Source organism: Tursiops truncatus, chromosome 1 (genome assembly GCF_011762595.2).
Source record: "Tursiops truncatus isolate mTurTru1 chromosome 1, mTurTru1.mat.Y, whole genome shotgun sequence".
Classification (NCBI taxonomy): Eukaryota; Metazoa; Chordata; class Mammalia; order Artiodactyla; family Delphinidae; genus Tursiops; species Tursiops truncatus.
In genome coordinates this window covers 33,703,277-33,725,367 of record NC_047034.1, presented here as the reverse complement: position 1 = coordinate 33,725,367, position 22,091 = coordinate 33,703,277, and the positions used below count along the sequence as shown (strand labels likewise).

Here is a 22,091-nt window from a genome sequence, read left to right as displayed (position 1 = left end):
AGAGGGACCAGGCGAGAAACAGGGACTTATCATGAAATGTGGCTCTGCTATTATTGTATGGAGCCCGGGACACCCAGGTATCCTTCAAGTGTACTCGGGCCCAGGAGGATGCATGTCCTCTGAGAGCTGATGCCTCCTATGCAGAGGGGACGCTCAGCCACAGGGCGCCTGAGGGACCTATCTAAGGTCACAAGACGGTCTAACACACATACAGGAAGCCTAGCCACCTCCTTTCCTCATTATCTAAAAAAGAGAGGCGGCCAGTGGGATAGAGATGACTATGATTTGCATCGTCCTCGCTAGGAGCTGTTCGCCTCGCTTTTTGCACTGCCACAACGCCCGCCCCCCCAAAATGTGGCAAGAACAGAGCATGCACAAACCCCCAGCCCAGCCTCCTGGAGGGTGACCAGAAGTCGGGGTGCAAACTGTACGTACACCCCGGAGGCGATGCACTCCAGCAGGAGGTCCATGCCACGCAGCACCATCTGACTGCTTGCAGTGCCCTGGGGATACATGAAGCTGGGTGTTCTTTCTGCAACTCCTCGGGCTGAAACAGGATGGAACGAGCTCTCGTGAGCTTATTGCCCAGAGGGCTGACCCAGCTAGGCCAGAGCTGTCGGGCTAGAGAGAAAGGTTATCATGCCCTCCTGCTTACCCCCTTACCCTCAGAGGCACCAAGCCCCAGACCCTCCCCGCTGAGACCACCCCAAGGGCCGGGGCATCATTAAGAGAGGTGTGTTAGGAAGCGCAGGGCTCCTCGGCCCCACCAGCACATGTGTGTGAGCAGCTCTACGTTCTGACAGGATCTGCCAAGAGGAGCCCAGCTTCCCTCCCAGTTCAGTAAGCCTCTCTGGCCCTGGAACGGGGGAGGAGTTGCCTGAGCAGCGAGTAGTCTACTCCCCGAGCATCTCGTGTTGGGATCCAGAGGCCAGCACGGTGGCCTCCAGGGAGGCCATCTCAGCAGCAGTGGAAGAAAGAGAAGGAACATCTGGGGGCCACAGGATAACCTGCTCTTTGGGACCCTGGAGACAAGGAGCTGGGATGAAGCCACAGAGACTCAGATGAACAGTCAGAGATGCAGGGAGTATTATTAATGGTTTAGCAAAGACATGGAGAGATTTAATGAACAGAGATGACAGGAAATCACTTTGGGGCCAAGACCATTCTGCTTCTTCACTAATGACTCTGGAAGGGGGTTGGGGAGGAGGGTGTTAATTGGATGTGAGAGACTGGGGGAGGGGTGAGAGGCAAGGGGCAGCCAAGATGGAAGAGGCGATCTGCAATTCAACTAGGCTGGAGCAGCCATGGGGTCTGGAATCAATGACATGCACACAGCTTTTGGAAGCCAGATGGCTCACAGAGAGCGACGCTGTCAGGGTGGCTATTTCCCTGTGGAAGGGGTCATGCAAGTCTGGGGTCACCCCAGCGCAGTGGACCCCACCTTACCTCAGCCTCACCTCTCCCTCAGAGCACAGTTCTATGGAAGCGGATAAGATGGGACGGAGAAGAACAAGGATTTTGCAACCAGGAACCACAAAGCAAAGGGAAACTGGAGCAGTCACCCCTGCTCAAAAGGTGTATGACTGCAAACAAGAAGAGTTAAAAATATAAATATAAGCTGGGCCTACCCATGGGTTTCATGGGTCTTCAACTCAGCTGGAGAGGTGAGAGCTGGAGGGGAGGCAGGGCTGCCAGGAGCTGGGAGCCCTCAGACATGCCTGGAGCGAGAGCGAGGCATTCTTCCCGGCAGGAGTCAGGTATTGTTACAGGGTGCCGGCAGAATGAGGACAGAGTGGCAGGGGGATCTCTGTGTCTGTGACGTTGCTGGACTTATTGAGCTAGCTAATGGCTGGCTGGAACAGTGGGGCTCCTGTCCTAGGGGCGCCCAGCTTCTCTCCATCAGCCATCAGGGGAGTGCGTTTCGTAGAGTTGGCACCTCTTTTATCCTTTCGTCAAGGGGAAGAACTGATGAAACGTGGAGGTAGTTAGGCCACTGGCACAGTACGTGGCACATATCGAGTGTTCAGTAAGTGTTTGTGGGATGAATAAATTCAAGAGGAGAAGAGGATAAAAAAGGCAACAATTTACCCCATGTTATCTCTCTCTCTGTAGATATGCTCATCTGTCCCACCAGCACACACATATACAACAGTGGCCACTGAAGGGGTTAAGCCATTATGTGGTTAATTGGTTACCGTCTATAACTCTTATAGCATCCAGCTCTCAGTACCGAAGAAGCCTGATACCAAAGCAGCAGCTTCCTCCCACCCATCATCCCGGAATCACCCACACGGTCAGACAACACAAGGTCAGGGGCACATGAGGAGAAGATTTGATGGCAGGAGGCTCTGGTGCCGGTTTGGTGAATCTGGGAGAGCTGCGAACCGTGGGGTTACGTGGCAACTCAGTCGGCATACTCCTTCCACATGGGAACAAAACCTGCAGAAACCAATCTGTGACCCTGTGGACATTTAATTCACACCATAGCGTGCAGCCCTGCAAGTACACACGACCAGCAAAGCATTAAGTACAGGAAAGGGGGAAATGAACACCGAGGGCTGCTGTGGCTGCCTTGACACACTGCAGCTGTGACTATAAAAAGGTTACAGCAATCCTTCAATTGTAGGATGTGGGCTAGCAGCCACAGAGTTGTTCCAAAGGAGGAGAAGCTACTGGGAAATGAGCCAAAATTCAAAACTACAGGGAAGAACATCCTAAAGCAGAGGTAATAATCAGGCCGCCACTTGGCCGTTTACTATGGGCCGAGCGCTGGGGCTGGGCTCCATCTCCATCACCATCATCACGTTCGATCCTCTCGGCAAACTTGGGGGGTATTACTCCCATTTTCCACAGAGGAAACTGAGGCTCAGTGGAGTCAACAGACTTGCCGAGGTCACAAGCCAGTTAGATTTTGGACTGTGGACCGTCTGGTGTCAAAGCTTGTGTTCTAGCATCTGTTCTATATCGCCTCTCTCTTTAAAGATGGATACCCTACTTCTGTTCCTACTTCTGACAGTCAGCTTTGGGAAGAGTTTTTGTACTCAAACCAAAGAATACCAAAATTCAAGGGCCAAAGACGTAAAGGAGAAAGATATTTTTGTCTTAATGAGCTGCTCTGGTGAAACTCTTCCGTGATGCTTTTCTCAAATATTGTTCTTACCATCTCAGCTGAGATTCTATCTCTCCTCAATGGCTATTAAATCAAGTCAGGCCCAAACTGGAAAAACAGAAGCTGGGCTGGACATTAAGAGGCTCCAAAGACATCTCAGCTGGATTGTTAAAGCCACAGAAAGCTTGAAGAGGAGGCAGGGTGACACATGGTATCATTAAGGGATGAGAAAGCTGGACCCAAAGGGGAGATCGTGAAAAAAATGTGGTCTTACATGAAACGGATTTGCAGGAAAATTTACAAAGGATAATCCAGCTGGTGGTTTTGGGAGCCACTGCTCCCAAGGGAGGGTAGCTCATTTCTTTCCCTGGAGACGTAGACCCAGAAGGAGGGTCGGAGACAAAGGCGACTGATTACTCTAGAGACTCTATATGGTGGAAGATGACAGAGTCTTTTAGGGCATCATAGGATCCCGCCACCTTCTCAGAGGTGGGGATCCCAGCCTCTCCAGCTTGATGACGCTTCCCTGACTCTCCCGTATCTTCAGGGCTGGACCTGATATCTGAGCATCTCAGAACCCAGATGCTAAAGTTCACATCTGTGAGGACTGGGGAAGAGCTTCCCATGCAGGCCCATCTGACCTCTAGGCCAAGGGCAGTCCATCCTCTCCTGCCTCTCACAAGATGTGGTACAAGAGCAGGCTCATCAGTTTCCAGGGAAATCTGGTCAGCAGGGGGACGTCAGCAGACGCCTCTGCCTCAACCACCTCGGCTTTAAAGAGCCCATGGTAAATGCCTCAATCGTGTCCTGCAAAAGTACGGGTCAAAATTGCTGAAAACCCGAGTTGCTCCCCCTCTGTCAAGTACTGTGTGTCAGCAGAAGAGAGTTCAATGAATCAGATGTATCTGAAATCCACAAACAGCTTTTAGGGGCGGCTGGATCCTACCTTTAGCAACTTGTGATTCTCAGAACTGAGAACTCATGGGCCTGGATCCCTGGCATCTCACCACCTCTCTGGCTCTAGAAACGGCTGATAAAACAACCCCAGAAGACAAGAAAAACTCTTTGTCTAGTAAATTTGATACCTTCTACTGCCAAGGAAATCTCTTCCATAAATCTAACCCAAATCCCTCATGCTGTAGTTGGAGGTTTTTCTTATCCAGTTCTCAGCATAGCTGAGAATCTGAAAAGCTTTCTGGAAAGCTAGTCTGCCCTAAAATTTCTCCCTCCGTAGTACTTTCTTCCCATAATTGTGCCTGCCTCTCTCCCCTAAGCTTCTCTTCAAGTTCTCCACGTCCCTCTTAATTTTAGAGGCAAAGAACAACTGTACTTGATATAGTCAACACCAAGCCTTTAACACCGATAATGGTAACATTTATTAATCATTGCTGTGTCTGACACCACACTAGGAACATAAGCACATTATCCTGTTTAAGCTTCACAACAAGCCTTCGGGGCAGGTAATACACCCATTTTGCAGATGAGGAGATTAAAGGTCTGACACACTAAATGACTTGCCCAAGGTCACTCAATGGTATGTCCTGGAGGCTGAGTTTAATTCAAGGCAGTCTGCCTCACAGCACACATCCTTATCTTCCTTTCTCCTTTCCTGGATGAATCCTAAGTGGCAAGTTACAATTTTCAGACCAGCTTCCCCCTGCTACTTAGCAGGTCAGGGGGCATCTGGCATATGTTCAGAGGATACCAAACCACTATAGAGATCACTAGGACAAAGTACAGCCATGGGCTGGCCCTACTGTTACAAAAGAGGCATACTTCAAAGCCAAGTTCAGAGGTGTACTGGGTACTGTTCATCATACTGTGTCTCTCTGTCCAGCTCCCTGAACTCAGGAAGGACCTTATCTTCTTTCCTTTCTTTTCACTTTCTGTTTCTTTCTAGAAGCATTCAAGTTAGCTGTCCTTTGTTCAACATGTACCTCACTTTGACTTTATACCCTTTCCAGCTGGGGTCATACTTGGTCAGCCCCACTCTGCCTTGGATTGAGGAGATGAGGTCCATCTTCTTCTGAGCTCTTATGAGTTTTGCTTGGTTTCATAGCCCTGGATGGTTCTTATAACTCCTACTTATTCACTTACAATAATATCTACCACTGGTCACAAACTGGTTTAAATGGCTGGAATCGCTTAAACTTATATAACTGATAAATCAACTCTATATGCATGTCCCCCTCAGTGGCTTGTCTTATATAAAGCAAGGAGCTTGGACCAGATAGCCTCTAAGAGACCTTCTGGCTTTGATAGACTCCAGCTTTAAGAATACTTCCATAACAGATTACCCGGAGTCCAATTGAGAAAAAGGCACATTCCACACCAATGCTCTGGGGCTCTTGACACAATGGTGTTGGCCCCATTATTTTGAAAACAAACAATGCCCCGAATCCAACAAAGGTCCCCTGCTTCCTCGGGCAGTAAATCTCTTTGGCAGGATCTCAATGTGGCTCTGGTTGCCCGGTGCCGAGTTAAAGCCTTTGCCACTCTCGCTGGCTCTCACTCCCTCTTCCCACCCCCGAGTCCAGACACCGATCATTGTTTATATTAGCACATCACAATACAGACACTTCCTATCTATTTGAGCCCACAATGACCCCCCTGGGGACCTGCAGCCTCAGCTTCCGAGGCATAACTGATGATGGGAGCCAGCTGCCTCTCCAGAGCCAGCAAATGAGGATTCCTCTGGCTGCTCAAGGAAAACAAGACATTCTTGAGCCATGGTTGGGGGTAGCTCAGGTGTGGAAGCAGCCAATTACTCTACTAATCAGCTTGAGCAACCAGTTGTGTGATGAGTTAGAAATAGGCCTCATGGAAATTATTCCATGACTTGCAAATGTGTGGGTGGATGGGCACTGGATTTGCATGCACTCCCACAGCAGGGAAGAGACCCAGGTGATAGATTGCAGTGGATGGTCCAACTTCTTTTATACTTACCTTGAAAGAGAACTCAGAGCTAGACTCTTCCTCCTATTTCCCAGATGGATTTTAAAGGGATATGGGACCTGTGAAATGGTACCCCAGTAACTAAGGCTAGAGGCCAGTGCAGGCAATTCACATCCAGACACTTAAGAGCTAGCTAAGCACACACTACAAAGCTTTCTGTGTTCTTTAAACCACCGATAGAGACGAGACCTCCCCTTTCCTCCTGCCTGTGGGAACTCCCTATCCTCAGGTATTCTCCATCCATCCACCACTGATTCCTAAGTTTCTACTGAACCCTCCAAGAAGCTCTTTTGAAGTCCTACCCTGGCTTGACCAACTTGTCCAGAACTCAGACTGGAGGCTGGCACATTCGAAGGGTTCGCACCTCCCCTCCCACGCTGGCCACCTTCCTCCCCGTGAGCAGCGCTCTAGAGGTGGCGCCTTGGTATCTGACCTGGCCAACTGTCAGACTCGGTACCCAGTGTGAGTTAATGGCATGGTATCAGTCAAGTTAGGCAAACTGGGGTTAGGACCGGCAAGGTTACTCCCAAGGTTACCACGGCGACTCACCACTGTACATGTCAGGGTGGTTTCTTAAGGACGAGTCATTATAGGGGTGGTCTGCAATAAACAAAAGAGGGTGAGCAAACAGGGACCACGGAGAGGTCATGGAGGCATAAACGGGAGAGAACAACAGAAATGCAAAGCCACAAAACAACCAGGGAGCACCAGTGGTCTTTTGCAAAGGAAACACACAGCATATTTGGAAAGGAAATGGGCTTGGTGAAGAACAAGCAACACAAAACAGCCCCCGAAAGGGAAGAAAAGGTTAAATCCTGCAAAAGAAGGCAGTAATGTTTCTTTTTTAATAAAGAAATTAGGCTTGACCTTTAATTGCTTGGTCCTACTATGTTTTCAAACAAATGAGATAAGAATTAGTGGTATCCCGCAGCAACTGGAACAACTCTTTCCCACCAAAATCCTCAGTTCCCAGGACTCTGGATCAGGCCAGCTCCTGGGGTCGCTGAAGAGAAAGGAGTGTTAGTGAGCCCTGGGGCAAGAGCAAAACCCTACCTGAGCAGAAGTTAACTTGCAAGGGGTGGGAGGTAAATGAAGGGACAAGACAGAGAGAAACAGATCATCAACAGAGTGGGACAGAGAGACCCTTGGCATTGTCCAGCAATCATGCGCTGACCAGCAACAAACACCCCCCAACCTGTCCAGGGGGGCGCCGCCCTGGTCTCCGAGATGTGTCTGTTGGCAGAAAGGCCTCCTTCTGAGGAGGTGAGGAGTGGTCCAGGGAGGGGGGGACGGCCAGGCTGAGGTTCAGATTTTAGGATTAGAAAGGCCGCCTGGGACAGGGGAGAGAGTGTGAGCTGTGAGTTCTACACTTAGAACAGGGAAAGGCCTGCAGACGAAGACAGAGGTTCAGAGCTCTCTAGACTAGCTTGGGATGAAGCCATTCCTTAAGGAACAACATCAGTGGGCTCCAACGTTACGTAATTAAAACCTTTGGGCATTTCATCCTCAGTGAAAAAGGCATTCTGGAATAGGGCACCATCATGCCAACATCCTTAAGTAGATTTTCATTCTCCTATCACTGTCCCCTTCCAGCTACTGGGTTCAAGTTTTGACAGTACCAACAGAGGGTGGGGAGTGGAACAGCCGACTGGAAGCCAAGCAGACGGCCCTGAGAAGCCTGGACTGAGCCCAGCTGCCTGAGGGGGGAGAGGTGCTGCCAGAACATTTGCATATTTGAAGACAGATCAAATCCTGTTACCACTCATGCCAGGGAGGCAAGGCGAGCTCTTTTCTGGGACCCGCATTGCGCTGCATCGCAAATTTGCTTAACACCTGCTAGAAGGAGTTTCATTATTCAGAACCATCCTTTAAAATGGAGCAAGTTGTAAAAGACCTAGCCTGCGTTTGGGAAGCTGGCGTGGGTTTATCTGGAGCTAAAGGTGGGAACTGATCTGCAGTGGAAAGAAGGGACAGGGTGGCAAAGGGGCGGGAGGGGCAGCAACTGGCCTTGGGTGGTGACGTCCCCCTCCTGGGGAGGACAGGGCACACACAGGTGAAAGGGCCCTTGCTTCATGCTCCCAGTGCCACCAGGTGAAACAGAAGTGGCCAAGCTCAGGATTGACCTCTTGGTTTGTGGATTCTGGAGCACATCTGAGAGATTTAGGGAGACTTTCTGACTCCTTTAAGAAGGTCCCTGAGACGACAGACATTAGAAGGAAGCAGGGTAAGCGCTCCACCGTCCGCCTCAGGGCCATCCCTCCTCCCTCACCACGGCTGCCTTTTGTCCCTAGGAGGCGCCCGGTGCCTGGGTGGTGTGGACAAAGTGGGACAGGCATCTCTTTGTTACTCCGACTTCACTGTTTGTCTTTGACTGCATCCCAAAACAAAATTTTAAAATGACTTTATATTGCCCAGTATTTGGTATTAGATCCCTTTCTCTTCTTCCTTTAATGCAGGTAATAAAAACTGGGCTGTGATGAGATGTATTTCTTCCCCAATGGGCAGACTGTGAAAGAAAACCCTGGTGAGAACAGTCTTTGAAGCTGTCCCAACTTGTCTGTTTTGTCTCCCACCCCCAGACCTGGTTCTGAAGGTACAAGAAAAAGCTTGTGTCCTTTCCAGGCAGGAAAGCAGAGAGAGCACAACTGAGTTATTTTAAGCAACTGTGCCCAATTCTGGGCTGGCTCGGATGCCCAGAACTTGCTCCCGGCCAAAGCTGCCCTTGGGAGAACTCCAGGAAGCCGACAGGGTTCTGTTCCCATCACCCAGGGGGTTTCTCAGCATTTGGGGGAAAGCGATTTCAGTGGAGTAGGGGACCCAGAAATGAAGCAGAAACAAACATCCCTTACCTCCTCTGGTAGGGAAAAGGATGTTTCTGGAAAGTTCAACTTGTAAATGTTGTTGAAATCTCCAGCTGCTTAATTCCACAGAGGAAGGCTCTTCCCCACCTCTACCTCCCTGCTTCTACCCCGTGTAACAGTGAGGGCCTCTGCTCAGGACTGCAGATGGTCCCCTGACTCAGTCCGCAAACAGCAGGCAGACTTCAAGGTGATGGCACTGAAGGCTATCCAGGGAGCATCTTGCTCTTCGTACTCCTGTCTCTCCCACTGCCCAAGGCTGCCTGCTCTGTCCTGGCTCCGGAGGCCCCTCTGAGGCCCTGGGCAGACCACACTGTCCTCCCCAGCTCAGCCAGCTGGCAGGCGATCGCCCCTGCACTGAGGCGACATCTCAGACAACCCAACTTTCTTTGCAGGGGTCCTCTCTGGGCCTGGGTCCGGAATAAGAAAACCAGGGAACAGGTAGCAAGTGGCTCGGAGCTGGGCAACCCTGCCAGGAACAAGGGGGGCTTGTCCCTGGGTTGCTGGCCATCGTGTTGGCTATCAGAGCACGGGCAACTCAGAGCAGTGTGTGGGGAGCTGTACAGGCAGGAGAGGGAGAATTAGAGGAGGGTGAAACGGGGTTCAAAGAGAGAAAGATGAGAGGGGAAAAGAAGAGAGAAAGAAAGAGGGAGGCAAAACAGTGAAGAAGGAAGTGAAAAAGAAAAGGGAAGACATGAAGAGAAAGGAAGAAAGAAAAGGACCACAACAGGAGAAGGGGAACGGAAGGGACGCTGCTTCTTGTGGGTCCCCTCCGTGCTGTGGTGGAGACGGAGCGTGGGGCAGGGCTGACTCTCAGCACCAGGGGTTCCCATCACTAGCAGGAACTGGTGGGGAGAGAAGAGCCCACCTGTCCTGACCGAGGGGTGAGCTCACCCGCGCCTCTCCCCCACCGCCTGCGCCCACCCAGGAGGCGTCATCAACCACCCACCCACTTCCGGGGGGCGCTCCGGGAAGCCAGGGCTCAGCCTCTTTCCTTCGACCTGCGGAAACTGCCCGCGCCCACGTGGGGCCCTCTGCCTGGCCTCCCCCATGACCGCCTCTGCCCCTGGCATTGAAAACAACACTCAGAGCTGGGTCAGACAGACGAAGGTCTATGGGGGGCTTTTCTACAGAAGGCAAGTTACAAATCCATGGTATAAACCAACACAGCCACTTTCAATGTCCTGAGCAGGCTGAGGACTTTGCAGCCAAAGCTCCAGGCCGGCTGGCACCTGGCAAAAAAAGTGTCTCTCTGACCTGACTGTCTTCTTTCTCTCCTGGTGGAGGGTCACAATGCTAAAATGGGTCAGGAAATGCTGATTCACTCTGATACCAGCCAAACAGAATCAGGGAATAAAACTGAAAACAAATAAAACTAAAAGATAAACCTGCAACTTTTAAACACAGAGACTCCACATGGTCCAGCATATACTTATTACAGAATCAAACACAATTCATTTTGCTGTACTCACTAACGTGGATATTCCATACTGTTGCTTTCTTCTAGAAATAAAGATAACCAAACAAAGACTAGAAATAATCAAGCTGGCTGCATGAGAGCGATGGTGGATGACCACTTACAGTAGTGCTTCTCAAATTGTGGTGTGTCCCTAAACACCTGGAGAACTAATGAAGACCAAAGAGGCCCCAGACTGCCGGGCAGGAGAGGGCTAGGCTTAGGTACGGGTGCCAAGTTTGCCAGGTGATTCTTTTTTTTTTTTTTTAATTATTTATTTATTTATGGCTGTGTTGGGTCTTCGTTTCTGTGCGAGGGCTTTCTCTAGTTGCGGCAAGCGGGGGCCACTCTTAATCGTGGTGCGCGGGTGTCTCACTATCGCGGCCTCTGTTGTTGCGGAACACAGGCTCCAGACGCGCAGCCTCAGTAATTGTGGCTCACGGGCCCAGTTGCTCCGCGGCATGTGGGATCTTCCCAGACCAGGGCTCGAACCCATGTCCCCTGCGTTGGCAGGCAGATTCTCAACCACTGCGCCACCAGGGAAGCCCGCCAGGTGATTCTGATTCCACCAAAATTTGAGAAGCGCTGGTGTGGAGTAGGACCAAGTTTAACTCAAGGCTCCAGAATCAAGAGATGTGGCTGAAGAGCAGCTAAAGTCACTCAGGCACAATGAGCTGCAAGGATTTCTAGGTCAAGATTGGGGACAAGGCTCTTCCCAGACCCAGGTGCCAGGGGCCGCTTGGGCTCAGCGGGCTGCTGCCCCCAGCCCCCAGCTCCCAGCCCCGGGCAGGGGCCTGCACTTACTGGTAAGGACTTTGAGGTTGAATGGGTTCTTCTGCTGGATGGTGTGGGTGAAGTGGAAGCGGGCATTGCAGCTGTAGTCCGTCTGCATGTCCTGCAGCATCACATTAGAGAAATACAGGTCTCCGTTATGGCCCTGGGAGACACGCTTGTCTTGGGTGATGGGCTCCATGGCTATAAGGAAGCAGAGGTACAGTGGGAGGTTAGCAGTAACGATAACAGTAATAAAAATCATCATAGTTCTGGTAATTGAGCACCTACAGAGGGCCAGGTGGGGGCTGGGAGCTTGACATTATTTGATTTAATCCTTTCAACTCTGAGGCAGGGCTTATTCCCATTTTAAGGATAAGAAAGCAGAGGATTTAACATGATCTGGGTTGCAAAAGCAGTGAGAGGGGAGTAGGATTTCGATTCAGACCTGCCTGCCCACCATGCTCAGGCTCCGTGACCATGCTTTTCTATCTCCTATTCGTGCCACAAAAGATCTGACTGGCTCCGAGGCCAGAGGGAGGAAACACAATCCTTCAGATGCTCCCCAAACTGGGAGTCAAGTTCACCTGTTTTATTTTTTAAACGTCTACTCATCCCCAAGAAAGAAAAAGCACCACCAATTATAATTGTAAGAGGTATACCAATCAATGATGCATACGAACAATTTTAGGACACCTTCCAATTTTAGAGATGTTAAAATATGAAAATGTGTACTTTTTAGAATTAATGACATCATAGGAGTGGCTGAGAATGCTGACAACATAATCTACGTTTCTTTCAAGCACTGCATCTGTAAACTCAAATGATCAGGTTTCTAGGCTGTTAGGTTTAAAAAAGTATACTTAATAAGGCTGACTGCTCACAGGTATCTCATTCTCATCCCTGACGACTGTTTCTCAAGTCACCATTTCTCTTTTTTTTCTCTTGAAAAGTGGTTCTATTTTATTTATTTATTTATGTTACAATGTTGTGCTATTTTCAGGTATACAGCAAAGTGATTCAGTTTATATATATATATATATATATATATATATATATATATATATATAAAAAATACTTTGTCAGATTCTTTTTCCATTATAGGTTATTATAAGGTATTGAATATAGTTCCCTGTGCTATACAGTAGGACCTTGTTGTTTATCAAGTCACCATTTCTTAAAGCATTTCTTAAAGGTTAATGATGCCAACTTTCCAATGATGGGCTGGTGAGCTTTTCAATTCATTTATCAAAGATTTACTGTAGGCGTCAGGCACTGTGCTAGGCACTGCTGAAAGACAGAGAGATAAGAAAGACAGTTCCAGGCTTCCCTGGTGGCGCAGTGCTTGAGAGTCCGCCTGCCGATGCAGGGGACACGGGTTCGTGCCCCGATCCGGGAAGATCCCACGTGCCGCGGTGCGGCTGGGCCTGTGAGCCATGGTCACTGAGCCTGCACGTCCGGAGCCTGTGCTCCACAACGGGAGAGGCCACAACAGTGAGAGGCCCGTGTACCACAAAAAAAAAAAAAAAAAAAAAAGACAGTTCCTACCCTCAAAGCACCTTCGGTCTAGTAGAAGAGACAGCAGATAAATGCAATGCAGTGTGGTGCGTGGGAAGCCCCAGATGAGAAGGGGATGAGCTGAGAGAAGGAGCACTCAGTCCATTCTGGGGCTTGAGCTGACACTTGAAGGCTGCATGACATTTACCAGGCAGAAGGGAAAGGACCTAAGTGGTTTCTAAGCAGCAGGAACAGTGTGTGCTAATGTTAAGAATCCACAGCCTGAGCAGGGGAGTGGGGGTGGGGAGAGGCCGGGGGTAGGGGGAGGGCTGGAGAGTCAGAGGGGACCACGTCAGGAGCTGCGTGCCAGGGAAAGGGGTCTGGACTTTATGGGAAGTGATGAGGAGGCAATGAAGGACTCTGAGCATGAATGAATCAGTTTTACATGTTTAGAAAGACAGGGGAGGCCAGGTACAGATGATTACTCTAACCCAGGGAAAAGCCGACGGTGGCCTGTGCTGGGTAGATGCTAGAGAGGTTGGAAAGAGGAGGGCCGTGAGATTTGCTCAGGAGGTAGCATGGACACAACTTGGTGTGATGGCGGGGGACGAGAGGACAGTCTGAACTGTTAGCTAACAAACCAACCCTCCAGGCTGTCGCCCACATACACTCACGGTGATGAGGCAAGGCAGGGACAATGATTGAGCACAAAGCCATCCTCACCTCGCAAAACAATTGAAAGCAGCCTCTTTCGGAAGCAGGCTAATAAGAATTCAGAGATGGGGACTTCCCTGGTGGTCCAGTGGCTAGGACTCCACACTCCCAGTGCAGGGGACCCAGGTTCGATCCCTGGTCAGGAAACCAGAGCCCACATGCCGCAACTAAGAGTTCGCATGCTGCAAGGAAGATCCCGCACGTGGCAAAGAAGATCCCACGTGCCGCAACTAAGACCCGGCGCAGCCAAATAAATATTAAAAAAAAAATTCAGGGATGGAGAGAATGATGGGTGACAGGGAGGAGTATCTATAGATTGATGAAAGGATGGATAGATAGGGAAGGAGGAGGGGAAGGAGGGGATGGGAGGTATTCAGGAAGGGAGGGAGGGAGGAAGGAAGCCAGGGTGATGCTCAGATAGATAGCAGTCTTCTATCCATCTTCATAATGCCCTCTCCCTTTATTTGACTGAAAACACAGGAATAAACATCGGTCCAGAGCAGTCAAGTGAGCCTCTGTCCAAAACTGAGCCAGGACAAGCTCTGAATGATGTACTCTGTCCCCGACTCCAAACATCCTGTCTCCCCATCACTCCTTTATCAGAAGTTTCATTCCTGAATCCCGCTTCTGTCCTACAAGAAGAGTGAATCGGAGTAAATCCAGCTGCACCAAAGACTGAAAGAGGAGGCTTGGTTTCAACCTGCCTTCAATTGGCCGACTGAAAATCAGTTTCTCCTCCGTCCCATTCCTTTTGCTCTTCCTCTTTTTAATCCTCACAAATATTACTGAGCACTTATTGTGTGTCTGGCCCTGTTCTAAGCACTTTGGATGTATTAACTCATTTATCCTTACAATAATTCTATTAGATAAGTACGATTACCAGCCCTATTTTTTCCAGAGGAGGAAACTGAGGCCCAGAGATGTTAAGCAGCTTGTTCAAGATCACACAGCTAATAGCAGCCAGGCTAAAAAGTGAGCCCTAGCAACCTCTCTCTGCAAAGCCGGGGTCCTCTGCCACATGGCCACCTTATATCTGCTTCTCACAAGTCAAGGTCGTCTAGCCTTGGGAAGACCCCTCCCCATTTAACACTCCCTAAGATTAAAAGAGCAATAAAACACCAGGCCCCCAAGACTTACAGCTGCTCATCCAGAAGATGACTGGGGACGGAAGTCCAGGTGGGGGGTTGCACTGGAGCGTCAAGGGAGCACCTTCTTGAACGACGACAGGGTCTAGGTTTTCCTTGGGCCACAGAGGAGATTCTAGGGAGAAACAGACAAAGGAGGATCCGATGAGAGTGGCGGCTGGGCTGGGGCAAGGGGCAGGGTTACAGGCTGGCACGCAAGGAGGGCAAAGAGAGGAGGAAATGGGAGAACAAGGGAGGCATGAGAGAGGAACGGGGCCTGTGAGTCCAAGCGAGGCGCAGCCCTGGAGAGGCGGGAGAGGCCTATTTCATGTGACTGGATGCACATCCTTAAAGCCTCTTCTCCTTCCCCGCCCTGCGCCCGGAGTGGCCAGTGAAGTTGTTCACGACCGTTTTGGAAACTTCTTTTCCAAGGAATCTTTTTGAGTTGGGGGAGGTGAACCCCTGCTCAGAGGCAGAAAAGCAAGCAGGACACGTGGGGCACCAAGGTACCTGCAGGACAAGGGTGGGGCAACCCTTCTGGAATGACCCTCCATGCCCTGCCCTCCACTGACCCAGGGCATCCTGGGCCTGCCCCATGCACTCACTGGACACCTGCAGGCGGATCCTATTGGACAGGGCCGTGCCAAACTTGTTGCGGGCAAAGCACTGGTATTCCCCCTCATACTCCTCTGGCCGCCCGCCACTGCGGAAGTCGATCACCAGGGTACCAGACCTCCTCCTCATCGACACCCGGGGGTCCTTGGCGATGTTGAAGAACCTACTGTTGCGAGTCCAGTGGAAGCTGTGGACAATGAAGGGGGTGGGTTGGAGGGGGGTGGGCAGGGACAGCGAAGAGCAGCAGGGTGGGCTCCAGGCTCTGAGCTCCAGGTCAGAATCTCAGGGCCCTAGATGCTGACTCAGGCCCATAACTGTTCCTCCAGACCAATGGGTCCCAGCCCTGGCTGAGCAGCAGGACCTGCTGGAATGCCTGATAAAATGCCAGGACCCGGGTCCCACCCAGGTGAACCCCTGGGGCAGGTCCCTGACATTAGTAGTTTTACCCAACCCAGGCTGGGAGTCATGGCTCTAAGTGACAGATACCAAGTAGCCCCTGGGGGCTGTGCTCTTTAGAGGAGTAGGCAGCAATTTTGAGTTTTTAAATCCAGAGTCAGCTGCGACTTCCACCCCCAAGCATTCCCAGCCTCCGACTAGGAATGCAAACCCAAATTCCTATTCCCTGTGACCGGAACACATCAGCGAGAGCCAGCCCTGTTCCTCCTGTGTCTTCTACTTGATAATCGAAATGGCCCGGGTTACCTATGCCGCTGCATAGGTAAGAGATCTTGGATGCAGATTATAAAGATTAAAGATCCACTGATTATGAAGAGATCAGTGGATGCAGATTATAAAACGGTGGCTGTACATTTCGGGAGGAGCAATTTTGAAAGAAAGGGCAGCCTTAATAAGACTGAGCCCCGGGGTGGAGAGACTAGAACATCCCTGCTTCTCCTGGGGGGACATGTGTCTGCAGCTGCCCAGGACTTAAGTAAAAGAAGCAGGAGCCATAGCGGCTGCTCGGTGTCTCAGAGTCATTGTTCCTGCGAAGGACCGTGGAAGAAAGACCAAACCTCAGAAGCAAGGTCACCAGTGCCCTGCCTGACTTTTCAGGGTGACTCCTGCTTCTCCCGTCATGGGCAAGAGAGGCCCTGCTTGCTCCCGGGCTCACAGCTCTGGGCCAGACCATCTCAGGCACACCCGGGGAGGGAGGCAGAAGCAAGATGCCACACACCTGAGGCAGGCTCCACCCGCCTCATTTCTCCTGCTGACAGACACACTCTACATGGGGGCCTGTCACATCTGGGTCTGAATCCAGCATGAGGCTCCTGAAAGCTCCGGCCTGTGGATGCTGTTTTGAAGGTGGTGGACGCGTCCTGCATCCTTATCACCAACGCTTATCACTTGGTAGAAACGAAACTGGCCTGGGCAGTCAGAGGCCTGGGATCGGGTACTTCACATCTCTGTGCCTCCACTTTACGGCCTCTTCACCAGGACACGAGTCCTTCCCCAAACGGCAGTGAGGTGTTTGAACAGACAGTGTGAGGAACATCTAACACAGAGCCTGGCACAGCAGGCTTGCAACTCATGTCTGCTGACACCTCATGTGATCCTGATGTGCACATAAATAAGTAGAGACGAGCTCGGAATGAAAGATTCAAGTTAGCCTGAAGAGGAACTTCCTATAACCTAAGCATGGGGTGGCTGCTGGGAACATAGGCAGTGGGAAGAATGTTTGACTCAAAGTCGGAAAACTTAATACCTAGTCCTGGCTTTTTGGCGTGAACTTAAGCCAGTTGAGTTTTCTGGCCCCCAGTGTCCTCATCAGCTAAATTTCCTGGCTATCCAAATTGTACCTTCTACCTGTGGGTGCCTAATGGACACTTTTTGAATGGATACAGTTAATTTCTCAGCTGCTTCAACTATCATCAGACCCAGGCGGAAGGGGACGGTTTAAATGCCCTCTTCGCAGGCCCCTTTCCCTCCACCCAGCTTGGATTTACCTGCCAGTACACTCACCTGGGGGCAGGGTTCCCTTTTGCTTCGCACTCAATCAAGATGTTATCGCGGGGATCCACGATGTGCTCCTTCACTGACTGCTTGGTGATGGTTGGGGGCTGGGACACTGCAACGGCACACACAGTGGGCAGTCAGGGCTGCAGGGACCTGCCCTTGGGGAGCGGCTGAAATTAAGAGCTTCAGGAGCCACACAGACAAGCAGGCAAGCGGGGGGTGAACAGCGCCCCATTCTAGAGACCCAGCTCCTTAAACGGGGCTGCAGGAAAGGGGGTGTGTGTCAAGGACTAAGCATAAGAAGAATCCCTTTAAGATCTCATAATATCTTTGTGAGAAACTGAAGGCCAGGCTTTTGTTTTACTCATTCTTGTACTCCAGTGCTTAGTACCATGCCTAGCGTACAACAGTTCTTGACAAATGTTTGTTGAATGAATAAAGGAGCCAAAAGCTGCTCGATTTCCAGAACCTAGCGGCCATTTCCAGAACCTTCTGAGCCCTGGAGGATCAACAGTTGGCCAAACTGTGGTGAGGCTGGAGCTGAAAGATGCTTCAGTCCCCAGAAGCCCTCCCAGGGACTTACTTGTCTGCAGCTAAAGAGCCAGCTCCTCTCATTCCCAGTCCCGGACTCCAAAGTTCTCCAGGGATCTCCGCCCTGGCCTTTTCCCGCCCCTCCTTGCTGCCCTCCTAACTCCCGGAGGCACAAGTGCAGACAGGCGCCCAGGGGACTTACGCTCATTCTGAATGCTTGCTGTTAGTTCCCGATGGGTTAGCATTGTGAGGGGGGGAGAAAAGAAGACAACGGTTATCAGTTATCTGTGGTCGGACACGACTGATCGCCCAGGTGGCCTCACACCCCAGCATACAGGGAGAGGGCGAGGCAGGCCTGGGGAGGGCAGCGCGCGGGCTGTCTCCTCCCAGCTGTGGAACTCCGTGAATAGCCAAACAGGAGTGGGGACAGACCCGGCAAGTGCTTCACGGAGAAGGTGATACCTCCCCCAGGAGACCAGACTGCGCAGTTGAGCAGAACGACCACCTTCTGACCAAATGATGACGTCTCCAGGGATGTCTCCCATCAGGAGTGGCAATGTTGCTCAGAAGAGGCTGGGGTCCGAAGATGCAGCCTGTCATCTCCAGATGCCCCCGAGAAAAGCGGGTTCCTTAGCCAAGGGTGCAAGGGTGAGGCTGGGGGCATCAGGGAAGGAGTGGATCTGAACCACCGCTACAGGGGGAAGCCCGAGGGCCCAGCCAGGCCCACAGGCCTCACTCCTCCCTCTACACCTTCTTCTCTTTCACACCTGAAAGCACCTTCTCTCCTCACGGTCTCCTCCTTTGCCATCCTTTGGAAAACTCGAGGGACGGATGAATTATCGTCATCTGCTCATGGCAGAAGTACATTGTTCTATGGAAACTCTGCTTCTGAAAAACTCTGGGGATGAAGCAGAGCCCACCACTCCTTTCTGTGCTTTTTACAAAGAGGGTAAAGAGGCAGGTGGCACAAATTTTCCCCGGCGCTCACCTGAGATGTGCATGTGCTCATGTACAGGTGTGCGCATGTTTGGGGTTTGGGCTTCTCACACTTTGAGAAGCATGAGAATCACCTTGCAGGGGGGTCTGGTTAAAATGCAGGTTCTGACTCAGTAGGTCTGGGCGGGGTCTGAGCTTCTGCCTTTTTGACAAGCAGCCTGGTGATGGCGGTGCTGGTGGTCTGTGGACCACACTTTGAATAGCAAGGTTTCAGAGGTTTTAGAGGGTATACTCTCGGGGGGGAGAAGGGCTTGGTTAAAATTTGTCTGCAGAAAAGAGAACATGTGTTGCTATAACTTTTTCCCTTACAATTATACAATATATATATTACATGATTATATTTCTGTATGCCATTCTTATTTCATGCTGGTGGGGATGTCAGACACTGCCGGTGTTGTGAGCTGACCTCTTCTGAGTGATCGCTTCCTGGGCGAAGGCTGAGCACGGTGACCTCAAAGCTTTCTGACTTGACCGCAGTGAGCTATGCAAGGGGAGTTTAGGGGCTCAGAGAGGGGGCGGCCTGGAGAAGGCAGAGTTAAGACGGGACTAAGAGATGCAACAGGAGCCACAGGAGAGAGAAGGGAGACAGAGAGGGGAGACGGAGGGTAGCAGGGATGAGGGCCCTGCTACACATGCTATCAGGAAGTGAAAGTGTTGAGAGTAAGGCTTATGGAGAGGTTCAAAACAATTCTTTCACTGGGCCAGGGTTGTGTGGCCTGTTTGGGCACTGAAGAGAAATTTTATCTGCTTTACCATGTGCCTGGGGCAGCCCTGGCAGGAAACAAAAAGGAAAAGAAAAGTCCAGGGGAACAGCAGAAATCTGTGGTTTCTGAACACAGGCTCTGTGGAGCGCCCCACTGCAGCATCTTCACCCTCTATGATTTCCCTGCCACGCCCAAGAAAGGTAATTCTGGAAAATCAGTGGGGCTGGGCAGGGAGGGGGAGCTGGGGGTAAGGGACCATTGTCCGGAGCAGCAGGGCTGACACCTGACCTACTCCTTTGACAACCAGCCCAGACCCCTGGGTTCTTCAACTCAAGACCCAGTTGACGTCTCTTGGGTCCTCCTATCCATTTGAGGACTCTGGCCTCACCCTGGATGGAAAGCCTGACAAAGGATCTGCTTTGCCCACATGGGCTTCCAGCTTCTTTTATATAAAGGCCAGTTCAATGGAAACAGCCCTAGACGTTGCCCAGGGAATCTCAGGTTCTTGGAAGGGAAGTCACTCAGTTAAGGTCACGTAGGAAGTTTGCTGCAGAATAGGAATGAGAATCAGCTCTCCCACTGCTGGTCGAGAGCTCTTTTTGCAAATCCATCCTTGGACGGAGAGATGAGCTAGTCTGGTAGGGTCTTGGCACTCTGTTCTCGACACTTTGGACAGAGCTTGGGGGAGGGGAGATGCTCAGGATGCTGTCCCCAGCCCCACACTGAAGTCAGGCCGGGGGCCTCCTGAGAAACTACTTGCCTAAAGAGGTAATGACATCTGCAGCCACCATGGTGCTACCAAGGGGTTTATTACAGGGACACAATCAACCCAGAGGACATGCCGCCACAGGGAGAAGACAGCGAGGACAGCCTTCCTAGGGACAAAGGCGACCCATCTAGTCCCGGGAACGCCCCTGCCCCCCGTGTCACACCACTTGCCCTCTCTCCTTCTATGGAAGTTGCTGGATGACGATGTCAAGTGGAGAATGAATTTGCTCTTTTGACTTCCAAGGGGGAGGAAAAGTCTTCCAATGGTCTCTGCAGGGGGTGAGGCAGATGCCTGCCCAGTCTGCAAGGTTTCTTTATTCATGAACCACTTTTCTTTCCCTGGCTCTGATATCTACCACCAAAGCAGTCATCCCTTGGAGAATGGAGTGTGTGTGTATGTGTGTGTGCTTTGCTGAGGTGTCCTGCAGCCTCACTGCCCGGGATGACAGTGAGGAGGAAGTGTTTCTCCTACCCCAGGGCCCTCCTCTGTGGGTTCCTAGGAGAAAAATGCTGAGTTCTTTGATGTGGGGAGGGAGACGGAGGGGCAAGCTGCCAGCAGACTCACTTTTCTGGCAAAATCACTCCGGTGGACGGGGCAACCCTTTGCTTTTTCCAAAGGTCATGCTGTTCTGCTCGGGGTGGTGAGTTGGGGTACATGTGACTCGGCTGGCAGAGCAGTGGGAACGGGAGGCCGAGTGTTCAATGAAGGATTGTGCCTCGGCCCGGGGGTCCGTTCCAGGAAGGCTGCTGCACCCAAGCTCCCCAGGGCAGAAGCAGCGCCCTGGTCCTTAAGGCACAGACGATGCCCTCGCAAAGGGGAAGCGAGTGGAGGGCACGCCGGGCCGGGGAGCCTCTGGCCTGAGCCCCTCAGTCCCTTCCAGCCAACACACAGAGAAAGTTATGAGTGCCTGATCTGAGGTGGTTCCCGTTGGCTATTGTGAGCAATGCTGCATGAACATGGGGGTGCAGATACCTCTCCTGCCTTTTGCAACAACATGGATGGACCCTGAGGTCATTATGCTAAGTGAAAATAAGTCAGAGAAAGACAAATACTGTGTGTTCTCACTTATATGTAGAATCTAAAAAAGTCAAACTGAAAGAAATAGGGAGTAGGATGGTGGTTGCCAGGGGCCGGGGGTGGGGCAAGTAGGGGGATGCTGGCCAAGGGGCACAAACTTTCAGCTACAAGATGGATAAGTTCTGAGGATCTCATGTACAGCATGGCAACGATAATTAACTGTACTGTAGTATATACTTGTAAATTGTTATGAGAGATCTTCAAAGTTATCAACCACACACACAAAAAGGTAACTATGTGAGGAGACGGATGTGTTAACTCACCCTATTCTGGTGACCATTTCCTACTGTGTATGTGCATCAAATCATCGAGTTGTACACCTTAAACTGACATACATGTCAATAATATCTCAATAAAGCTGGGGGTGGAGGGGAGAAAGCCCGATCTTTCCCCAGCCCATTCCACTGGGGCTCAGCCCAGGGTGAGATGGAAGGATGGGCTCAGATAATCTGGGGGGCGTCTATCCTGGGCCCAGGGGGAGGGAAAGTCCTGGCTGAAGAGGACTTCTTCCCATGGCAACTGGGTATTCTCTGAAGGGCTTGCCTCACTCTTGCCTTGCATTCAGCTTTTGTAGACTCAGTCTGGAGACGTCGCCTCGGCCACTGTGCCTGCAGCAACCAGGGAGGCACAAGTATGTATGAGGCAGGCTCCAGCAGCTGCGGCAGGAGTGCACAGCCCAGGGCACTGGGAGTGGCTTTGCAGAAGGACTCACCTCTTCATTCAGAGGAACACTGGCCCCGCCACTATGAGCAGGAGAAAACAGCTTTGTTTCTCTGCTCCGCAGATTTCTAACCTGTCAGCTAAGGATAATACCTACTTCATGGATTCGCTGTGACAATCATGGGAGATGATGCCTGGGAAGCTCTTAGCTCTCTATCAAGCACACGGCAGCTGCTACTCCAGGGAGAATAATGGGGGCTCCAAGAGGAGCTAAAAGGGGGCAGATTACCAGAGGTAGGGGT

General features: G+C 51.2%; 1 protein-coding gene across 11 annotated transcripts in view; it reads right to left on the bottom strand.

The window, feature by feature from the left end:
- Positions 1–22,091, bottom strand: part of NFASC (neurofascin) — a 189,727-nt gene that overhangs the window by 51,549 nt on the left and 116,087 nt on the right. For 6 of the 11 annotated variants that reach the window (XM_073802129.1, XM_073802140.1, XM_073802148.1 and 3 more), the window contains exons 4-10: positions 17,786–17,803; positions 17,059–17,164; positions 15,090–15,286; positions 14,498–14,620; positions 11,183–11,353; positions 6,614–6,664; positions 436–547 (exon numbers count right to left, since the gene is read on the bottom strand). In XM_073802129.1, the coding sequence (XP_073658230.1) occupies positions 436–547; positions 6,614–6,664; positions 11,183–11,353; positions 14,498–14,620; positions 15,090–15,286; positions 17,059–17,164; positions 17,786–17,803 (778 nt within the window). The remainder of the gene's footprint in view (positions 1–435; positions 548–6,613; positions 6,665–11,182; positions 11,354–14,497; positions 14,621–15,089; positions 15,287–17,058; positions 17,165–17,785; positions 17,804–22,091) is intronic. The other 5 variants (XM_073802158.1, XM_073802133.1, XM_073802130.1 and 2 more) reach the window with 3 other exon arrangements.